Source organism: Vanessa tameamea, chromosome 11, assembly GCF_037043105.1.
Source record: "Vanessa tameamea isolate UH-Manoa-2023 chromosome 11, ilVanTame1 primary haplotype, whole genome shotgun sequence".
In the NCBI taxonomy this organism is placed as follows: Eukaryota; Metazoa; Arthropoda; class Insecta; order Lepidoptera; family Nymphalidae; genus Vanessa; species Vanessa tameamea.
Window position 1 is genome coordinate 8,992,980 of NC_087319.1, and position 23,445 is coordinate 9,016,424.

General features: G+C 29.6%; 1 protein-coding gene across 4 annotated transcripts in view; it reads left to right on the forward strand.

Moving 5' to 3' along the window:
* LOC113402585 (uncharacterized) overlaps positions 1–23,445 on the forward strand; it is an 88,233-nt gene that overhangs the window by 40,139 nt on the left and 24,649 nt on the right. The window contains exon 1 of one of the 4 annotated variants that reach the window (XM_026642880.2): positions 16,708–17,191. The exons of the other annotated variants lie outside the window; for them this stretch is intronic. Coding sequence (XP_026498665.1) covers positions 17,190–17,191 — 2 coding nt within the window. The 5' untranslated portion in view covers positions 16,708–17,189. Of the gene's footprint in view, positions 1–16,707; positions 17,192–23,445 lie in introns of those variants that run through there. 4 annotated transcript variants of the gene reach the window in all.

The following is a 23,445-nucleotide window of genomic DNA, read 5'->3' on the forward strand; positions in this document are numbered from 1 at the left end:
ATGTTTTGAATATATGTTTTATTCTATTTAATTACTATGTAACTGTTTTGCTTTAATCCACATCTGGTTTAGTAATAGCGGTTTCTTTTATCCTAGATCTTATAATATTGAAACGCTAATAATAAAAAAAAAAATTATCGGTTACATAAATACGCAACCGGCAAAACCTTCATCGAGCCATCACAGTCAAGTCCACAAGGTTCCTATTAAATGATTCGCAAATAATTACATGTGAATATACATACTGTAATACTGGCTAGTATCATGTTCGTCTTACCTCATAGATGCATCCATGTTTATAAATCTCGGAATCCAAGCTAGAGGCTGCGGTTTTTGCTTAAAACCTCGAAGTAATTGTTCTGGCGTGCGGTCGCGTGGTGCCATCCTAATAATCATATTTTCTTCCTCTGATACTTGAGCCTTGATTGTGTCGGGCAAATGGCACGTTTTATTGCGTAATACCATCACCGCGATTAGCGTCTTTGAAGTTACAACACTAAATTCTTTCCTAATCAAATGCTCTAGGGTGAATTATTACGGAATGCCGAGTTTATAGCTCAGGCTTCTTCGGGAAACAACGTAAGATTCAATTTTATTCGTCACTCAGCGTTTACGAAGTAACAATATATATCACCATATCAATTGACAGTTAAAAAGTGTCAACAATCGTCATTGCTTCATAAATACACCCAAAATGCACTTCACTATTTTACCATATATAATATACGATAAAGCTTTAAGTTTATATTTGCATAATAGATTCCGACACGCATCAAACTAAAATGTATGATGAGTCTGGTAAATTAAGTTGACACAAAACAAGCGTCCAGATTAAACATGTCGAACATAATTGAGAACGTGGTGGACATGTTTCTTATGTCCTATTCTATTTGACATTATATAATGTACATTCAGCTTAACGCAATATTTGTATGGTAATTATAAAAACAAATTCTTCACAGGTGGCGTACGAAAATTTTATTTTCGTATTCGTTTTAACGTCGCCGGCGTGCGTTCGCATTAATTAGACGACTAAGGTTTAACAACAAATACTTGTAAATAGCCGGGAAAATTCCAGATCAGTTTTGAAATAAGCGACAAACATCACTTGACACACAAAGCCATGTGTTCATAGAAAATATGAATAATAGGGCGTCGTTTTGTAGACGATTGTGCTATTTCTGACCCACTTTATTATGACGTATTTTATAGCTAAGCTCGCAGTGTCCCTTAGTGAGGCATATAATATACTATACCAGATATTATAGATCCTATACACGGAAGAGCTTAGTAATATACTGTATAAAAATACTCCTCTATATATATATTATTGCAGTGACTTATTCTATTTGTTTTAATGACCGAGTAAATGTTTATTACAATTATTTTGAAATTAATGAGTAATATAATTTATTATGATTAATATTGATTAGGTTTTTATTGGTGAATTATTTTAAATAAAATAATTATATTTTACATATACGTATATAAAAAGTGATTGAATGTATTAAATATACAGATATAGACAGACATAGTTGTTGGTTTAAGTTATTTTACTAGAAAGTAAAAATTTTATAACTGATTGTGCGGACGGCTTTTTACTCATTAACATAACTCGAATATAATCCCTGATTCATACAAAAATGCGTATAATCTCTGAGTTTACGTAAATTTCAATCTTTAATTCATGTCGGTGGACACAGATTAGTAAAATAAGTTTACGAATATTTTTTTTTAAATATTCTCTGACCCCATACGATTTTAAATTATATAAATAAAAACAAAAATATTAAACCATGTTTTTTTTATATTACAACTAAATTTAGTTTTTTCAATATTTCTGTGTACATTAAAATATTTTACAGCTGCTGGTGATCATATGGCTAACTGTAAAAAAATGAATATATACATGATTATTATTTTATTATTATTTTGATTTGTTATATTAACGAAAGCGTGTTTTGATATTACTGTTATTATTATCGTAAAATAAAAATAGCTGGATATATATTATTGGAATTGTCTTATTCACACATTTCAAATGTTCTTTTATTAGATTAACTAAATTAAAGTTTTCTCGTTTAAATTGTATATATGTAATTCAACGAGAAAACAAAAAAACTTGAAATTGTTTCAAACCATTTGCCCTTAATCTCGTGCCATGTTGCAACCATTGGTAAATTTAATTTTGCCATAATTTGTTATTTTTTTAAAGTGGCTGAAATCGCTTGGTTATCTATTTAAGCAAAATTTGGAAATACTGCTGTTAATGTTCAATTTTCATCGAGGATGTTAACGCAGAAGTTACAGTAAACCGTGAAAAAACATTTTACAGCTTGTAAAATGAATAGACGCGCTTGATATCAAAACCTTTATTGTAAACCTGTCCTTAGGAGGTTACACTCTTAGTAAGGGAGATTAATAACAAGTAAATATCAAATAATTAATGGAGATCAAAGAAACTCCAGTTTTCCTGTAATTATTTCTTAATTCAATTCCCCAACCACTGGACTCTCTTTTTTAGTCTAGTCTTATATAAAGTATTTTTATTAATTATAATTTTTATTTACTATCGTGGGTAGTTCTTTCTGAATTATAAACAAAACACATACACTAGTTCTCAATTTTGAGGTCGCTTAAAACGGATGCACTTATGTAGTTGGTTGTACCGTTTGTTTGTATGTATGTTTACAGAGTGGTTTTATAGCGTTGCTAAGGTATGCACTCTTCAAACATTTGTTGAGTATTACTTATATACATATATAGTAATTTTGGCGAGTTGTGATGTTTGTGAAAACTTGTTTACTATTTGATAAATAGACAAAAAGTAATTAATAGAAATTCAACCTCGGATCAATATAACGTCACTTTCGCCGTTTAAGTTTTCCAAAACGGATATAAATAACTTCATGACTTTTTAATGGTGGAGGTGATATATTCAACCTGTATTTAATCTTTATTTTTTATGCGTATACTTTTTATTGTAAAAAATTATGTACATGTCACAGTTTGAATTCTTATATACCATATTATTTTCCGTCTTACAACGTACTATTATTTAGAAAATTAAAAAATATACATTCATTAGACTGTAATAAATGTAATTTGTTTTATATCTCAATAACTTAACATAGATTTTTAATATCATAAATTGCATTAAAAGTTACTCATGAGGCTAATCATAATTTCTATCGAAATACATTCAGCTCACAAAAATATTGATTAGACTAATAAAAAAAAGTTATGACGCCATTATGTATAAAAACAGAGCCAATAAATTAATAAAAAATGTCGAAGCTCTCTGCATTATATTTTCTCACAAACAAACTCCTAGACCTCCAGCGGTTCGCTCTTGACCTCATAACAAGCAAAACACTTCAGCATTAATCAGGCCCACATGCTAATAAGATTACAGTTTCCCGAACAGCAGTGAGCAATGGCTATGACTAAGCTACTTTGATAAGAGATTTAGCTTCCTTATGGGTAAATTAATTTTTTAATAAGTCCGATTTTTAAGCACAATTTAAATTTAATATTGTATCAAATTTAATCGGAAATTTAATAATACTGTAAAAGATAATTGCCTGGAATACATAAATAGGAAATTCTTAATGTAATAAATTTTATTGATGTTATAAATGTTACGAAAACAATAACAATTATTAAATAAAATTCAATATAAGTTTAATATTGAGTGAAGATTTTTAAGTCGTGTTACTAAAATAATCGTTAAAAATAAATAATAATGTTCATTTTTTTCTGGTGATCTATACTAATATTATACATGAGAAAGTAACTCTGTCTGTCTGTTTGTTAGGCTTTCAACTGTAAACCACTAAAACGAATTTCATGAAATTGAATATAAAGCAAGCTTTTACATAAGTAGACTACTTTTTATACCTAAAACTTACGATCATACTTACTATGGTACTTCTCATACACGCGGGCAAAGCTGCGGGCGAGAACTAGTATTTTAATTTAAATAAATTTCATTGATTTTCTATAAGATTTTTTTCTGCATATCTACAATTATCTCTCATTTTATAGTATCAAGTCATTCGTTTATGTTATTTTATTAGTTTGTGTAATTTTATTACAAATACAAGTAGCAAGAAAATCAAACAAAATGACAAATACTTTGATTTTTATAGCATCGTCCTTGTCCGGTGCTTAAGGAAAACGTTTGACATTCCTATAGCACATACGACTATAGTCCAAAGTTCAGCTTAGACTAAAATGAAAGAAAAAATCATTGATATTTGGAAAAATATCACTACGACTTGATTCCATAACTACGATCAGCTCCAGATAAAGAAACTCTTCAAACGTCAACAGCATAGATACGAAGTTTCGTAATTAAAAATGTTTTACTGTTAATTTATCAACGTATTAGCGACCCAGTCCGTATTCGAACGAGTGCAATTTATTAATAAAGAAATTTATTGATAAGACTATATTAAGCACCGACGACAAAGAAATTATATATATAACTCAGAAATGTATCTTTCTATCAGAGAAAAAAAAAATAGGAATGGATCATTGGTTCCGGAGATTACCCCCTACATACAAACCGACAAATTATTCCTCTTCAGAATATTATATTGTAATATAGTATACGTTATGTAGATAAAATAGAAATCGTTTGAAATTCTTTATTAAGTGACTCTATATTCTTTATCTACTAATTCTAGAATTTAGTTTAATTATGTTAATATATAATAAAACATATACCTTAACTTAATTACCTTGTAAAAGCTGAGCAAAGGATATATTGTTAAGAATATTTATAGATACCATTGAACATTTACGTGCCTCAACTAGCCGTACCGGGACGGAAACCCTATGCACCAGTAAAGACATTTCTCACGGTCTCACCTTGTCATTTTCATGTGGTAAGCTGGAGAGATAAATTCCACACAGTCACAAGGAAATACACCAGCTGTGAGTTTCATATGAACTGTTCATTATGATGGTTTGAAATGATTAGTTACGCCAAAGTCACATTTTAAAATATAAACTGACTTAAGACCAATTAGCTAACGCATTCGTCAATTTTTCAATGGCTCTTGATAAACTTTGTGTATGACTCACGTAGAAATTACTCAGATTATTCGGATTTACAAATGAGGCCATGATATTTTTTATAAAAGATATTGTTATAGATTGTAACGAATTTTGTGCTATTGAACGAAAAAATATTCCAAGAATTCTTACAATATTTTAATCCAAGGAAATTTATTCACAATTTTTCTAAAAAATGGCTAAACAAAACTATCTGAAGTATTAATGTGACAATGGTTACTAGTTAAAATCTGAATCTAAATTTGGGGACTTGGTCTTCTCCTTAACTGAAAAGTGATCTTAGCCCAAATAATTTTATATCTAGTGACGTAAGTAAGATTATAATTCCGTTGCTTTATAATTACTCGCTTTAGTAATAAATAATAAAGGTATTGATGCAGAAATTTATTTTTAGAATATAGTAAGCCGGAAACGATTAACGATAAACTCTCCACCAGCCTTTTTGGATTAACAATATTCTGAATTACATCAAATGTGGGATCAGCATTTGATAATGTATCGCATACGGTCTACTTAAATGTTATCGTGCACCCTTATACTTTAGTATTAAAATGTAATGATAGTTTAATCTTTATCTCCTTGATGAGCTTGATATTGTAATACTTTATATACGGTCCATTATAATTTTGCGTATCAATACATAGATATTATATGATTTTTAAGCCAATTCTTACAGTAACATACGTCCAACCATCATACACGGACAATATTTTTTAGTAAAATAATTTAAAAAAAACGGTTTACTTTTAAAATACATTATAAAGAAGATGTCTTTAAGCTTATATTTATATCTCTTTTATGTCTTCCTAATTTAGATCTGAATATATTAAGACAAATATTAGTCGTAGGAATAGCCTGTACCATCCCACTGCTGGGTTAAAGCCACGCTGTTTCGGTGCAAGTTGGTGGACAATACCAAAAACAAAAAGAATATATGAATATTGTAGTATTGATACAATAATTTATATTTGTATATTAATCCCAGTAATTCAGTATACTTTGTTATTGGGATACATAAAAGGTCGTTGAACTTTCAATGGTTGGTCATATGACTGTCAATGTCGTCATACTACATATGGTATTCTTGATTAGTATTTCTATTACGTTGTAATTTTAATAACATCATTGATAGTATCAGCATCTAAATGTTTTGTGTGTTATGAAACATTCGCTATGTTAAGGACATTGTTTATACGACATGACTGTTCTAATAAGCTTGGGTCATTTTTTTCTTATACAAATTTTATTTTTTTCTTTAAAATAAAATTTTTAAATTATTTAAAGAAATAATGATGCTTAGGTGTAAATTGGTATTCTTGTTCGGGTCAATAAAATATCTTCTTTTCAAGAACACGGAGTGAGAAAATTCTGTTCCCCGAAAAGCACGCGAAGTTGTTTCTAATCTTGTGGTCTAGTGTTCCCGTCTGATATTTCTTCGATCCTGTCCGTAGCCAAGAAATAGCTGATGCACTGTTCTATAATATCTTAAGCATAATTGGCTACCTTCGGATTCTTGATTTTGTTGTTGTTGACATTCGGACAAAAAAAAAACAATAATAAAAATCAAAAATAAAAATGTCAACTTATTGCTACGTAATATGGTCTCACGGCTGCAGTGTTGATATTGCGTATTGGCGCCATGATTGATAAAATGAGCGTATCGTTCGTAATTATATCGTTATATGTCGGTTGATAAAAATGATAACAAGTCGTTTTAAAATGCTTTAAGTACCAATGCGTTATAGCGATAAAAATGTATTATTTTTTATCGATTTTCAAATAGCACCAAATAAATTTAGCTTTTTGGTTGTTCTGATTTTGATATAAGTAAAAAAAAATAATTAACTGAAACAAAGAAAATATAATGTAAAAATTCAAATGACGAACGGTGGTTACGTAAACCGATCCGCATACCAGACAGTCTTCACTTCTAATAGATAATTACTGTTAGTTTACAATGACTATGCAACGCGTGTTGATTATGCTAACTAAGAAACGGAACACAAAAATGAAGTTGTTTAAAACAACAAGAAATACTTGTAATAACAGGTTGAGGCGAAAGTATTAAGAGTTTTCTGTGTACTCTAAAGTATCATTCCAACTTTCAGGTCATCTCCGCCCGTAGCGTTCCTTAAAACCTTATGTACGATCTTGTACACCCATTATCGGGTTTTGACTTGTAAGGCCCGATACACATGTCGCGATTCATCACTGTCGGTATTTTAATTAAAAAAGGCCCTGCTGCATGTACCCTAAAATATATTTGCCGATTAGTCGAAAACTTACTGACAAAGTTTTGAATAACGTTCAATAAGTTGGATAAATAATTATATTCAATAAAATAATTGAAAATAAATTTTATATTAATTTATTACTTGTTTACGGTTTTAATGAGGATGTACTTGTTTATTTAAATATTGCCAGACTTGATTACAGAATCCCAAATGTAATTCAGTTAATTATTTACATTTGTGAATATCATGTCCATCGGTTTCAAACTAGTAATAGTAAACTATATGAAACAGCTATGAAGTTGGTCCACACAGCTTACTATATCGTTTGACGTTTGTTTCAAGATGGCCGTTCTTTTAGTTTACGCCCATTTCATGTAAAGTTATATATTGTAAAACCTTCCCCAATAAACGTAACTAGGGTAATAATAATAATTAATAATGCCGAACTGGTCATTGCGGTAAATCAGATAAATTTTCCCATTTTATAATAACTATATCCAAAACTTCGTAGTAATTATTAGCTATGGAAGAATAATAAAAAAAAATCTTTACACAAATTTAAATTTTATGTTTGTGTTTATATAGAGCTACAATCTGTATATTATTAATTTGCTCGTTATTGCTATCGATGCATGTATTAATTAATAACCATTTTATTGCTATATCAATATTGCGTCTAGTGTGTTGCATTTTAAAGTGGCTCTAGTTTCATTAACAACTACGAAACGTGATAAAACGCATACAGAAATCGATAATCGTATTTATATTGGAAATATTGTCACGTTCCTAGATAAGATATACCGTCTGATATAAATAAATATCAAGTGAATACATATTTTGCTATGACAAATTTACGTCTGGCAATATTGTTTTTGACGACATGAAATCGCTTCGTATGTAGTTGCCCTAAACGAATCACACAACCAGTCCAAAGTAGACATTAGTAGGGGACAACATGCTTCATCAATACATATATAAGTTTACCGTAGTTATATTTGTCGACTGGCGCCTCGTATATGTAATTGTTCGTACAAACAGACACAAGCGTCGGGATGCCGGATTTACTAATGTATCTAGTTTTAGCACTTATACAATGTCAGATAATCCGAGGGAACATTCAGTTACGACTATTTTCACTTACTGTTTTACTTTCGCCAAGCCCGTAATATTCGTAAGTGAATGGAATCGTTTTAGGGATTTATATTTTTAACATTCTTATAAATATTTCTATGATAGGTAGTAATTAGTTACATTGATTTATACTTGGGATATTGTTGGGATATTTAAGTTTGGCAAATACAATTTACTTGAAATATATTATTTATGTGACTTAGGAGCTATTTTTCGAAGAAAATAACTTTATTTGGAGAATCATTTTGATATTTCGACAGTTTTCGTGTAGAAAATTTACTAAAACTATATTGATTACTTTGCCCGACCTCAACTGTTCTCTGACTTAAATGTTTTTTTCATAAAATATTCAAAGTAATTTTCATTTAAATAATATATAAAACTATTTTTAAAACAGACTCGCACATCGTGTGTATCTGTTTATGGAATAGATATTGGTACTTGTTGTACCGAATATACATTCCAGTAAAATAGATTAAAAAAATCTTTACACTTCTAGTGTTGTTACTTCGATGCAGATATTTGAAGTGGAAATCGTCTATTCAAGAGCTAACGGTTTGGATCGGGTTGGGTACAGCAGTTTGTAGGTCTTGTTGACGTATGCGTCACTATAGACATACATTGCTTTACGTTCTACGCTATTTAAATTCATTTATTTTGAAATTTTTAAACCAATACTTTTAACAATATATTTTTTAATTATTAAAAAAATATAAAATCGATCCGCTTTGCAGGATGCTTAGAAATTAACTAATTCAATAATCTATCAACTTCATAAGAACCATTGCACGATTTGAACCCGCTGTATATTCTTCGTACTGATGATGTGTATGGTGTATGTAAAGAGTTTGTGTGCAATAAATTTTGAAAAAATATTGAAGTCATTACTAAATATTTAGGTATAAACAGTTTTCAAGGTTATTGATTTCAGCTGTTAAGTTCGAGTGAGTTGCATTAGGCAATAAGTGTGACATCTGATTGTATTTTCAAGACCTAAGTGGGTAACGTTATCATAACGGCTAGTCAAGGCTAAGCAAATGTGGACCAGATGGAGTTGAATGACTTTCATGTATATATTACGAGTAACAGACATATTTATTTTACCTATAATCATGCGTAGAAAGTCTAAAAAATTGATTATTTTTGAAAAATGTAGCTTGTGATATAGGTATGCGGAAGGACAAGTAACTACCACCCAAAGACATTGAGGCTGGAAGTAAAATTAATCATTCCTTTCTTCGCCAATGCACCACCAAATTTGTGAGCTAAGATTTTATGTCTTTTGTGCCTGTAGTTACACTGGCTTACCAGAACCAGAAATCAAACCAGAACACAATAATACTATGTATATCTGTTTGGCGGTAAGATATCTGATGAGTGGTACCTTTTCTATCGCTGGAAAAACGCTTTACGCGTTTTACCTCGTGAAGTGGAGGGTATGTGGGACTCGCCGGTGCCCAGGAACTCTATTAATATACCGGAATAATTTATACAAATCAGAAAAAAAGTAACTATTTTTCAAATTATGACCAAATTCAATGGTAGTAAGAATTCCTTGCTAAATTGAACTTAAGGTCTGCTTTCAATTATTAACTACTAATGAAATCACTACGTCACGTTTGAAGGTTCAGTGAGCCAGTGTAATTATATGGACATAACATAGTCTATCCCACGGTGAGAGGTGCATAGTTAATAGGATACATTTCACAGAGTACAGTTCAGTTAAAAAAATAGTTTTGATTTTAATCAACCAAAATCTTAAGATCAGCAGAACACATAACGGAGAGTCTAAAACATTTACCTTGTCAATATTGGAATCCGTGACCTTAGTCAAGACTCAAATTCTCACATGTAATGGTAATATCACGTCAACAATACACGGCAATAAGAGGCGACGCGAAACGATGGCGTTTCGCGTCGCCTCTTATTGCAATATTATAACACTTTTCCTAGAAATGTATGATAACTATTCATAAATTTAGTAAGTTACGAACAATGAGGTTGATTATAATTATTATCTGATATCCTATAATAAATTGTTTCTGAGAACAGTGACTTCATATCATCGTAGGTAGTATATGACAAAATCTTATCCTTGATACAATTGTACGAAATTCGAAGAAGCGCAAAGACCGTAAGGAATAATCTTATATTATGATTTTGAATATGATCCATAAATATAATTTTCCTTAATGATTATTCAGCCATATTATATATATAAACGATATTGTTTCAATATTTTTTTTATTTTTTTCCCTCAAATTTTCCTGAAAAACAAAAAAAAACATTATGAAACTTGTTCTGCAGATTATTTTAAAAACATAATCGTTTAATTAGCTTTCCGAAAATGTATAAAAACTAGATTTTTTTTGTTTTTTAGGCATATATGAGGGAAAAAAAATAAAAAAAAAGATATTGAAATAATATCGTTTTCCGTCTCGGATTTTTAAATTTGGACCGATAATTATTGTTTAAATATTGAGAAATATCCAGTGTTTAATCGTTTTTATAAACCAGAAGAAAAAAGTAGATTTTAATCGAAACTTTTATTTTAATAAATTTTTGAAGTTGCAATTTTGACTTATTTTGAAAAAATCTAAAAAACGTGATAACTCAAAAATGGTTCACTTTTGCATCATGCATATGGGGGTTTAAATTGTCGCAAATAGTCACCCCTATTACCTCCTAACGGGAATACGTCGAATTACCAATAACCCTGTATAATACTGGTGGTATTTGACGTGGATTTTACAGGATGTGACTTATCCACCTTATTTAAAACACTGACATTTATACAGACGTTTATTCACCTTAAACTCTTTTTACGTCGTTGACTTCCAGGCAGGATATATAACATACATACATTTGACGACCTCCGTGGTCGAGTAGTGTGTACACCGGTTTTCATGGGTACGCCACTCCGAGGTCCCGGGTTCGATTCCCGGCCGAGTCGATGTAGAAAAAGTTCATTGGTTTTCTATGTTGCCTCGGGTCTGGGTGTTTGTGGTACCGTCGTTACTTCTGATTTTCCATAACACAAGTGCTTTAGCTACTTACATTGGGATCAGAGTAATGTATGTGATGTTGTCCGATATTTATTTATATTTTACATATATAATTGTATTCAACTAACATGACTGTATTTTTAGAAGTTGAAAAATAATAACTACTGAGTTTCTTGCCGGTTCTTCTCGGTAGAATCTACATTCCAAACCGGTAGTAACCTTACTTAATATAGTTTGTTAAATGACAATTCAAAAGTGCTTGTAAAAGTCTACTTGAATAAAGTATATTTTGATTTTGATTTTAAATTAAAAGTTTTTTTGATAGAGTCCATATTCAAATCTGAGTAAGTCAATTTAATTAAAATTGCATTTCATGTATTTCGACATAAAGTTTACAGATATTTTATTTATTCAAAATTTGTTTACGAAAATATCGTTTTGACATCATATTGTTAAGTATGTCTTATATAACTGAACACGTGTGACACAATGTGATAATAGAAAATAGTATTTAATTCAAAGATATAAAATTGAAAGTAGAAATGATTAGGATTTAAGACGTTTGACGATCTTGACCTGAGCTAGGATAGGCGTGATCAAATCAATCATATGATTGCGTCATTATTTCATTAATATTGCAATGTTATTGAAGATAACGTATTTCCGTATATTGTTATTAGTGTGTCCTCAATAATTTGTTATAGCTATACTTCACTTTAAAGAAAAACTTGATTTTGAATGAAATATTTATTTTTGTAGGTATTATTTTTATACTTCTTACATTCCAGATTCGTTGAGCGCAGGAACAAATTACTTTAAAATATCAATATCGAACAATATGACATAATAATAAATTGATGTAAAATATTCAATTATGATTAGTATTATTTATGTATTTGATTATATTAATTTCATTATCATAGAATGCTAAGTGCTTTTATATGTGCTATGAAATTCCACTACTCATACATGTAACTAACAGATATAGTACGTATCTTTTTCTGACGATATATATAGCTAATAAATATTAATATTATTTAAATTTGTGAACTTATTTTACGACTTACTGGTTAAAAATTAGTTTCACAAAAATTAAATTATCACTAGTAAAATTTTAAATACTATTTAATAAAGTAATTTTATAGTTAAAACATCTTAATTGAAATATTTTACTTAAAACTAATATATTATTGATGACTTAGCATCCTATTTATCCCTTCATAGCTTGTCCTAGGTATGTAAAAGCAATAGCTCAAGGTATCAGAATCGAACCTGCGACTTTTCTAACGCTAGGCAGTCCGTAAACCGTTACGATATTAACCATTTATAGTATAATTTCTTAGAAGAAGAACAGCATGTTTAATTTTAATTCAGTTCATCAATAGAAAAAAATACTTTACAAACTAAGGAGTTTACATAATCATGCAATCATAAACGTTAATGTTATATACGATGCGATTTCCTTTTAATTCGCTCTTTTAAATCTAAACATTTTCAAGTGAGTGTATTTTATGTTGTCTTTTAACGTGTGAGCATAAATTATCAGAATTGTTGAATGTTCTTAAGACTTTGTTGTAGGCAATAAACCTGGAATAAGACGTCAGTGTTGAAGACTCCTTTTATTAATGTTGTAAGTAAAGGTGAGCACTTACTCTTTTGAGCGTTCGGCTACGTATCCATTCTTCTTTTATTCTTTGCTCATTACTTTGGTATGCTATTATATTTGAATGCTATACGAGTTGTAGGAATACGTCTAAAATCTTTTCACATATTATTACTGTGTGGAACAAGTAAAGTTAATCATAGATAAATCTGTACGTAATAGATTGGTCTATGTGGTACCCATCAGGGGAGGAAAATGTCCATTATTTTATCATCAATTCTGATGTGATGTCTGAATACATTTTTGCAAGAAAAGTCACGATTTGACTTGCTAATATACTAGCTATAGAAATAAACATGATATAGAAAAATTATAAGGTCGATGTAAATTACAGGATCTTAATAACTATGCGTTAGTACAAAGCAATCAAATATTCATATTATTGAGCGCTTTATTACAGGTTAACGACCGAGAAAAAACATACATTACCATTCATTCAATTCATTTTGTTGCACTATCAGAAATAATATGGCTTTATTCATATCATAATTTTCTGTAATGACCATACCACTCTGTACATAATCGATACAGCTGTTTACAGCAAATAAAGAAAAAACAATATGTTAAATAAAAGGCCCCGCGATCGAGTGTCAGTACTAAAGAGGTCAAGGTAATGTTTAAATCAACCTTTTTAAAAAACATTTAACCACAGACTAAACGAGGAAGAACTAAAAAACGTGTCAACGACTCCGGAACGAGGAAGTGTCAATTTCGTTTAGTTAGAATCGATTGAATGTAGACTATGAATAAAATTGTTTGTATGTGTATGTAATGTTAAATGATGTTTTTAAGTCCCTTGAATTTACTTAGTAATTTATAGTAGCATTAATTATGATCTTTTTGGGCTTTTAATACTTGTAGTATATGTTATAAATATTTTCTTATGAGAATATTTAAATGGCAAAAACCTCAAACCATAATCCCAAAAAAGATCGTTTTATTTTAATTTCACTAGTACTTAATACGTAAAGTTAAATAAATACACAAATCACAATTTAACATTTCGACTGGGTCGTGTGTAATTTAAATTATTTGTGTAAAAATATACAAATAACTTATCGAAACGAATCTTTGTTTTCTATAAACATTATTAAAGCAACAAAATCAATGACAAAGCAATGATGACATATCTAAAAAAACTTAATATAACAAGCGCGCCAACAGCATGCGCAAATAAAACTTCGTATACAACCTAATGGTTAAACTGTTTTCAAAGCAATTATCCGTCTAATTGGTATTTGTTAAAACATGCAAGTTACTGTGAGTCGGAAGTTGTATAATAGAGTGTTGGTGAAATATCTCTTAAAACACTATACACGCCCCCGACAAGAAAGTTTGCGGATGTGACAGTATCACTCTTGACTATATATAACTTTTAACGTGAAAAATTAATTTGTAAAACATATTCAAATACATATAATTTTAAATTTTTTACCTATTTTTATTTAAAAAAAAAGACATTATTTAAGAAGCGATGGTTTGGAACTTATTTTATACAGGCCGCTCCAAAAACTATTCGGTTTGGTGGAAACACATTTGGTAGATCATCACGATATATCACCTCTGAGTGCGAGATTTATTATAGTCACAGTTTATAATACATTTACAAAGAAGTAAATCTGAGTAAATCTAAATTAAATAAAAAATAAATAAAAAAACTAAAAATTAATATTATTTGACAATCGAAAACTCAGGGACATTTAACAAATTAGTGACAATTGTGAAATATTGGAAAGTTGTCACAATATGTCACTATGCCTATAATTGGAGTCATACAACTATTGTAATGATGATGTCCAATAAATGTTTCGTCATTGTTGCAAAATTTTAATACATACAAACTACTAAATTTCTTCATAACACACAATGTAAGGGCCGTGAATGCGCAGTGATTCGAACACGAGAATATAAACTTAAGATCGCGGGTTTGTAGTGGTTAATTTGTGTTTATAATTTATTTAATGCTCGGCAGTAATAAGGAATAATAAGAAAACACGATGAGGAAACCGACATTTCACTTTGTGGTAGGGCTTTGTGCAAGGCGTTTGGGTAGGCACCACCAACTCATAAAATATGTAGTGTTCGGGTGAGTTACCCAGCTTAACTACAAGCACAACGGACATAACATCTCAGTTCCCAAGGTTTGTGGGGCATTGGTTATATATGAAATGATTAAAATTTCATACAGTGCCAATGTGTGTGCGGTGGTGACCATTGACCATCAGTTGGTTCATTTCAGTTCAGTCCGTCTACCGATGTCATAAATAAAATGTATCGGCTGACAATCTGTCACAATCGGATCTGCTAATCATCACCTCAAAAGGAGATTGTTCCATAGCCCAGCAGTGGGGAGTTTATCGTTACTTTTCGTTTTTTACACTATGAAAAACTATGCATTAAATTTTCCATAAAACGTTTCATTATAATATAATACCATTGACGTTATATTGTTAGTTTTATTTCCTCATTGTCAAAAATTCTATGAATAATGTTTTTTTTTGTTTAATATATAGTGACGGCCTAGAATAGTAACAATGACCGTCAAATATTTTTCTTGGCTTGAATTTTATTAGGAAACCTGATTTTTGATTCATATAAACATATACGGACACTATGTTTATTTTGATTATGGTTGTAAAAGTTATGTAATAAAGCGTGGGTTTGCAACTGAACAAACTGACGGCTAGACACGCAATATTTACTTTATAAATAATTGGGTCCCAATAAGCTACACTTAAGTACAAGCTTACCAAATTTTATCTTTATATATATAAATATAACAATATCTTTTTTTATAGTTCTTTAAAGATTGCATTTTTTATTTTACTCGACTAATGTATTTATATTGTATTCTTATTATAAATGACAAACCTTTTTCTATAAAAAAAAAACTTTAGAAAAAATCTTTTAATCTTTCATATATATGAATAAGAGAAGATCTAACAAAGAGCGATAAGATTATTTTGTAACATTAGATTAAAATAAATCCTCTGCCATGGCTTTTAATTTCGCGAAATTAATAGTCATTGTTCTTCGTTTTTTTTTAACTTTACATTGCTCTGTAGCCACAGTGCAATCGCCTTACACAGTGTATAAAAAGGTAATTTATTTAAAACAAAACGGTGTTATCGTGCGGGTGAAGGATTTCTCAGCGAAATAAAAAGGATTGAAGTACGAGTAGGTACGCGCATTGGCCCATTTTGATAAAGCCGGACAGAGATTACGTCCACTCAAGCACTCAGGTGCATGTATCGTATTTTGTGACCGTAAAGAACTTCACCTTTGTTTGTTTTTCATTCTTAGAATGTTTCATAGACATACAAATATTTAAAAAAAAACATTAATGATATTTTTATATTAATTATTATTATTATTAAAATGTTTACTACTGATTTACTTTTTCCGTACTTTTTTTAAAATCTATCGTGTGTTAAAAGTAAAATTTTCTACAAGAAAAAGTCAGAGAAAACTTTGTAAGGTCACCGACAAAAGTCTCAAGTACACACATCTCGAACGCACGCACACAAATAAAAAAGTTTAGCTTATAAGTTTATAATCAAGCGACGTTTTTATCTCGTAGTCGTTGGCCGCCCGCCGCGCAGCGCGCATGTTACCCGTCAGCGCTGAAGCCTTATAATCATAAATACGCGCGTGAAAATATCTAAGCGTACATAACATAAAAAAAAATAAAAAAATACCTCCCCTATTAGTCAAAGACGCGTCGACCGTCAAAGGCGTCAGACGAGCGTAACGTGTAGCGTTAAAAAACCGCGTACGCCTATTCGGGAAAAATATGAAAGTGTTGTGGAACATTGCGGTGTTTCCCTTCAGTTGCGTTCAGCGTTTTCTTTAGTTTTTTTTTAGTGATTACAAAGGCTATTGTTTGAAATAACGCTTATTAAAGCGTGTAAATATGGTATTTTGAGTGTTTTGCTATTGAATGCGACGTGTGTTTAATTATTACATAAAAGTGGATTGTTCAGTTTGACTAAAGGAAAATCGTCAGTGTAATTCAGTTAGATGTATGTTCAACATAATATACAACGGGACAAAACATGACGGCAAAGTTCGGCTATGTAAGTGCGAGTTAAAATTTTAATTTTCTTTTTATATCATCATGAAATATTTTCATTTCCGTCGTTTGTTATCGGACGCGTTAATCTCGAGTAGATTATATTCATAGTAAGGTTTTCTGAACATGAATGAAAAGAAATTATTAGTTACGTACGTAGCATTCCGTATATGTTTTATGTTATGTAAATAGATAGTTGTATATAATAAATAAACACTTAAATTAGGAAATAATTGTATAATAATAACTATTATCTTTTGAGTACTATTAGTTTATAAGTGTTATTTAGCGACATGCTAATAAGTTATATATGGAATATTTCTATTTTAAAGATGAACGTATTTACATAATAAATACATTGTTTATTTTCCGACTTTCTTTCCCTTATAATCAATTCTTAGTTTTATGTATATATTAAGTGATTAAATTATTTTATTTCGTATCACTTTTGAATTCGTTTTTATGTTATTTTTTTATACCAATTGATATGTCACTGTTGTCGCGTGTTATATTAATTAATTAATTAAATATTGTTTTATTTTTATTTTATTAATATTCTTGGTGATTTTTAATCTGTGGTATGTACTACACCTAGTAGTGCTCGATAATTGCAAGACTATTAAGAATGTGACGTAAACACTATACGAACGAACCTGGCATGGTTGAAGCGTAAGGTATGTGTTGTATGTCTTGTGTGGCACCACACCAGACGGTATTATTATAAAATGTATGTCAGCCTTAAATCGGTTTTCTTCTAGGAAACCTACAGGATGTGAAACCCTTACTATCGCATTACGATTGACCGATACATGCGGTTACTTACAAGGAAATTGTACTGTTGGTATTGTATTAGAAATTGATACTTAAATGTTATTTTATATCAGAAGCCTTTCTTTATTACCGCCTTCTAGCTATTGTGATGATATCGAATTCAAAGGGGTTTTCTTTCCATGGAACTTTCGGAAGAAGAGGTTAATTTAATATTTATTATGCGACATTTTTTTTCATTTCTCTGTATTTTGGGTTCAGTGAATGTTCTCTAGTATATATTTTAGAGGAAGAAAATGAATAAAACTCATTCAACTTTGTACACGTTTCATAAAGTATCATTAAACTCAAATCGGTATTTGAAATTATTCTGATCGCATGCCAAAAAACACATATATTATTGTAACGATTCTATTTTTGTTGGATTACATATCTTTTTTTTATTGTACGTAATCTTGTCGAAATAACAAAGTTGTAACATGTGCCGTACACGAACCGAAGGTCGTGGGTTAATATCCTGGCGAGCACCGCTGAGTTTTTCAAGTGCCCTTATATTTACAATTCACTCTGTGCTCGGTGGAATGAAAATATCGCCTTCTGGTGTTAGTAAAAAAAAAGATATGTCCGCCAATCCTTATTAAAGTAGCAATCTACCACAATTTAGTTCTGCAACATTAACAGTAGTACAACAGTATCGCAATTATATTGTGAGGAATATAAGTTTATATGGAACTTTTATATTACGTCTTCTTATAATTTTAGAATTGATAAAGGCTATAATAACATATCTGTATTCTTATGTCAACGTAGTTGGAGAGAAAATATCAGTCCAGGCGTTTTTCAAGCGAGCACTGCTAATACTATTATATGACTGATTTGTACTAACGCTTCCACTAGTTAGCAGAAAAAAAAATGTTCTTTTAATTAATATAAATAACAAATGATAAGCTTCTTTTCAAACGGAGAAGGAGCCAGTGGGACGTTTAACGGATGTTAATTTATTATATCATAAACGTAATTAAAATTAATAAAAAAAAATTTTGTTGATAAAAATATTTGATTAATCCTTAAGAAAAGGTACTTGGGAATTATAGTATTAGCGGATTTGAATATCGCTCGATACCAATCTATCAATTTTAATCCATACGAAGTCGGGAAGAGTAGCTAATTACTATAAAATAAAATAAATATCTTAAGTCCAAAGTAAATTTATAAAGTCTTCTAGCACAAGAATCATGCTAAGAATTCAAACTGCAATCATTAACGTAAGAACAATATTTTCCATGTTATATTTGCGTTATATGTCCAGGAGACGTTATTAAAGTTTTACAATATAATGATAGAGTTGTATTAAAATAATCAACACTATTAATGTATATTAAAAGCGTGTACGTATTAACATACGACAAGGACCATCCTAGTAATTACACTTCCATTTTCTCTTGTAAATAAAGGGTTCTTGACTTTACAAACACAATGAAGTGCCACCTTGCAGGCAATTTAAATATTTATATTAACGTTATGTATGTCTGAAATATAACGCGCGTAACACAGCCCAGTGGATGGCTGGGAATCTTGGTAATGTGCATATGTTCATTGCTCTAATCCTCAGAAGAGCGTGGTGGTTGTCCTCGGATAGTTTCGTATTTATGTGGTCCAGGTAACAGTTAGTGAGCTACTAGTATTAATAGCGTATGACTTATGTAGAACTATATTCATCTATACAAGTAAAAATAAATGTTTGTCTGTATCTATACGTTTCTAAACCATTATACGATCGTGATAAGAATTTGGTGCGTACGCGTATGTCCGAAAATATTCCTAAGTCAAAAAATCAAGGTTTCTTTTTTGTGTATTTATCCTTTAATAATAAAAACGTTCTTTATAGAGCCTGAGTGAAGTATCCGTGTGAATCGGGGAGGTGAAGTGACATAAATAGTGACATAAAATAAAGAGGATTATATTTATATTTATTAAAATGATTACTATTAAAGAAATAAATGAATTTGTTTATTAAATTACACAGATTTGTGTAATTTAATCCTAGATATGTACAACTAATGAACATTATGTAATGACTACATTACCTACGATTTGAAACAAATAAAAAACATATAAATAAGAAATACAATAGAATAGAATAGATATTGATAAAACTTACTTATCTATTTATTAGATTTAAATCTATTTGTAAAAAAATATTCGTGATAATGAATTAGATTTGATACAACTTTATTTATTAAAATAAAATATGATAAATCTTAAAATATTATTAGACTATCATGATCATATACTTATAGAACAATGGTTCGGTGGATAGATTATCAAATTTGAATCCACCAACTCGCATTGGTGAAATATGGCGTTATATGCTCCAACACTATTCCTTAAAAGGATTGTAGGGCTTTAACAGCAGAACATTTACGAGCTCATATAATTTTATTCACAGATAAAATACTACCTAATATGAAACAATCATTTTTAATTATATTTACCATAAGTACCACAACAACCTACTGGAGTTAAACTTACATTATTATAGCGAAAACTCTGCCTTTCCTTGGCATTCATAACCTACAAATCAAAAGACATAAGTTACTATCCCGGATTCTTGAAATCGTAGCCAACTCACTATTCTCCGACCCACAACAATACAAAGCATTCCTGTTTTACTGTAACTGTTATTATTTATCAACGTACTCGTATACCATCGTTAACATAACCTTGCACTTACTCCATAGATTTGGGACTTGCCTTGGAAATAATTATTGCTGGTTTTCTGGTGGTAGGTTATATATCCTTATCGACGCTGACACCGAGTATGCAAAATTTCACGATGATCGGTTGTCTGGTTAATACGTAACAAACAAACAAATCCATTTTCACATAAATAATAATTTTGATAATATATATTATATTATAAATACTTCTAGAAGATATTAATAAGAACTTTGAACAACTGCAGAGTCCATATTTCAAGATTGCTTTGTAATATTTGCTTTATGCTCGTCTAGGCGTTGCCGACGTAAATATGGTTTACAGACGTAGGTACCTATATAGTATATGGTACGGCTCATACGAGTATTCAGTACTATAATTACGTATTAGAGGTAAATTTTAATATCCCTATAATCACGATGCGGATTAAAAATACTCATGCTCATAGAATGTTTAAAAAATAGCGTAGAATTCTCTCCGAAGTTTTATATGCAAATTAATTTATCAACCGCTCTCTTTATCTCATTGAATCGCATAAAATGCACCAATAGCGCATAAAATAACCATTTGTTCATCGTTATTTTATAAAATTTATACGTAACGTTATTTGAACGTAGAATTATGCTATAAACACAAAAGGTAAATATCAAAGAAATCTCACTATATTATAATATATATATATATATACTAATAAAAAAAATCTCACTAGCACAAATAAAACGTATATAAAGATATTTTATTTATGTACTAGTGTTGTGGTTTTCGATAAAACTGATTTAAAATATTTATATAAAAAAATATTTTTTTTTTTGTAAAAAAATATTTCTAAAAATAATAGTTATCGATAATTTATTATACCCATAGCAATACAAGAGTATCAAAGAGGTGACATTTTTATATCAATTTAATTGTTGCACATTATTAATTTCGTATTTAAATTTAATAAAGTTTATTTATTAAATTATTTTTACGTAGGTATTCATTTTAAGATAAAAAAATGTATGAGATATTCAATAGGAAGACTGATTCGTTAAGAACATCGAATACAATTTGAAAAGCAGTTGAGTTTGTAGACACATCGTAAAACAAGAATATTAAATCGACAATAAATATACCTCCATGTTTAATTAGTCTGTTCTTCACCGGGCTTTTCTATTAAATAATGGTATAACATTCCTTGTTTGATCAGTTCAATTATTATCAGTGACACTCAAGCTAAGTAATAAAAATAGATTTTTTGTTTACAAACTTATCATGTATAAAAATAATTAAAAACCCTTACGGTATCATTTAAAATATTCATGTATTACGTAAAAGATGTATAAATTCGTTTTTACAAAAATTAACTTTCATCGCAAGAAGTTTCAAACGAAAATCCGTGTTTAATACTTCAAAATAATTTATTATAAATAATATTATTCAAAAGTAACGAGCAATATTGTTTTGTATATGAGAAGAGAATTTAAGATTTAACAAAAAATGTCGTAATATGTACTCCTTATATTGAATTGTATATTCAATTGTAACATTTATCTTGATTTAAAGTAATTAAAAATCAGATGACGTTTAATAGTTTTATATTATGAATTACTTTCCTTTGCGTGACGAGTGATAAAGGCTCTCTTTAAACCACGATTGGTTTGCGTAGCAACATAAAATAGTGATCCTGTTTTATGTACTTGAAAATATTATGCAATATAATATACTACACATCTATATATTATTCATACTTATATAGGACATGTATATAACCTAATATTTAAATTAAATTTGGCATAACGTTATTATTAAATATATAGTTTTCGAGTTATGGTACAAAAAAAAGGTTTGTAATTTGTGACTAATTAATTTACTAAATACTTCCAAATATCTTAATAATTAACGTAATCGATTATAAATCGTGACACTCGACCGTGACACTCGAAGATATTGACGTATGAGGTCGTATATATTTATTTATCACTTAAGAAATAAATATGTAATAAATATTTGAATATCATTCATTAAACATTATGATTGATATGCAAAATGAAATTATGTTGTGATTCGCTATTATTTTCCTTCCCCTATTTAATTAAATAAACCTTACATAGAAAGCAGTTTACCCCTGCGCAAAGACTTTAATCGAATTGCCTCGACATAGTCGTAAAGCTAACGAGGGTGAATTTTAAAGGTTAAATTCTACAAAGTTACGTCTGAGAACTTCAAATACATTCACGCTATAGCTCTTAACTTTTATAAATAGTTATACATATTATCAATTGAAATGTTGAATTTCAGAATTCCTTGCCTATTAACTATTTTTATTTACGTAATGCTATTTCAACATAGTTGATAAATTCATGGCTTACCTTAAAGTGACATACAAATGATTTAGGGACGATTAACTATGACTTGATCTCTTCTTTCGAATGTCAAATTAATGATGAGTGACAGATATAAATATGTGTTCATTGAAACCTGTAAGTAATAAATATAAAGAATACGTCAAAAGTATTTCCTGTTGTTGAAATTTTATAAGTAGTGTTATATCAATTTTGATAGATTTCTGAAAGCCGATTAGAATTATGTATAGAAATTGATACGACTTCGCCCGCGACAATATACAGCTTTTTTTCAGTGCGACAGCCTTATATAAAAAACGTTATGACCAAAATCATTCTACGCTGAGATGAACTTAAACACGCTATAAATTAAATTATTTTCTTGTCACATGAGGAAATATATGCCCTCCTCTTAATTTTAAGGAAAAAATTCACAGTTAAATATAGT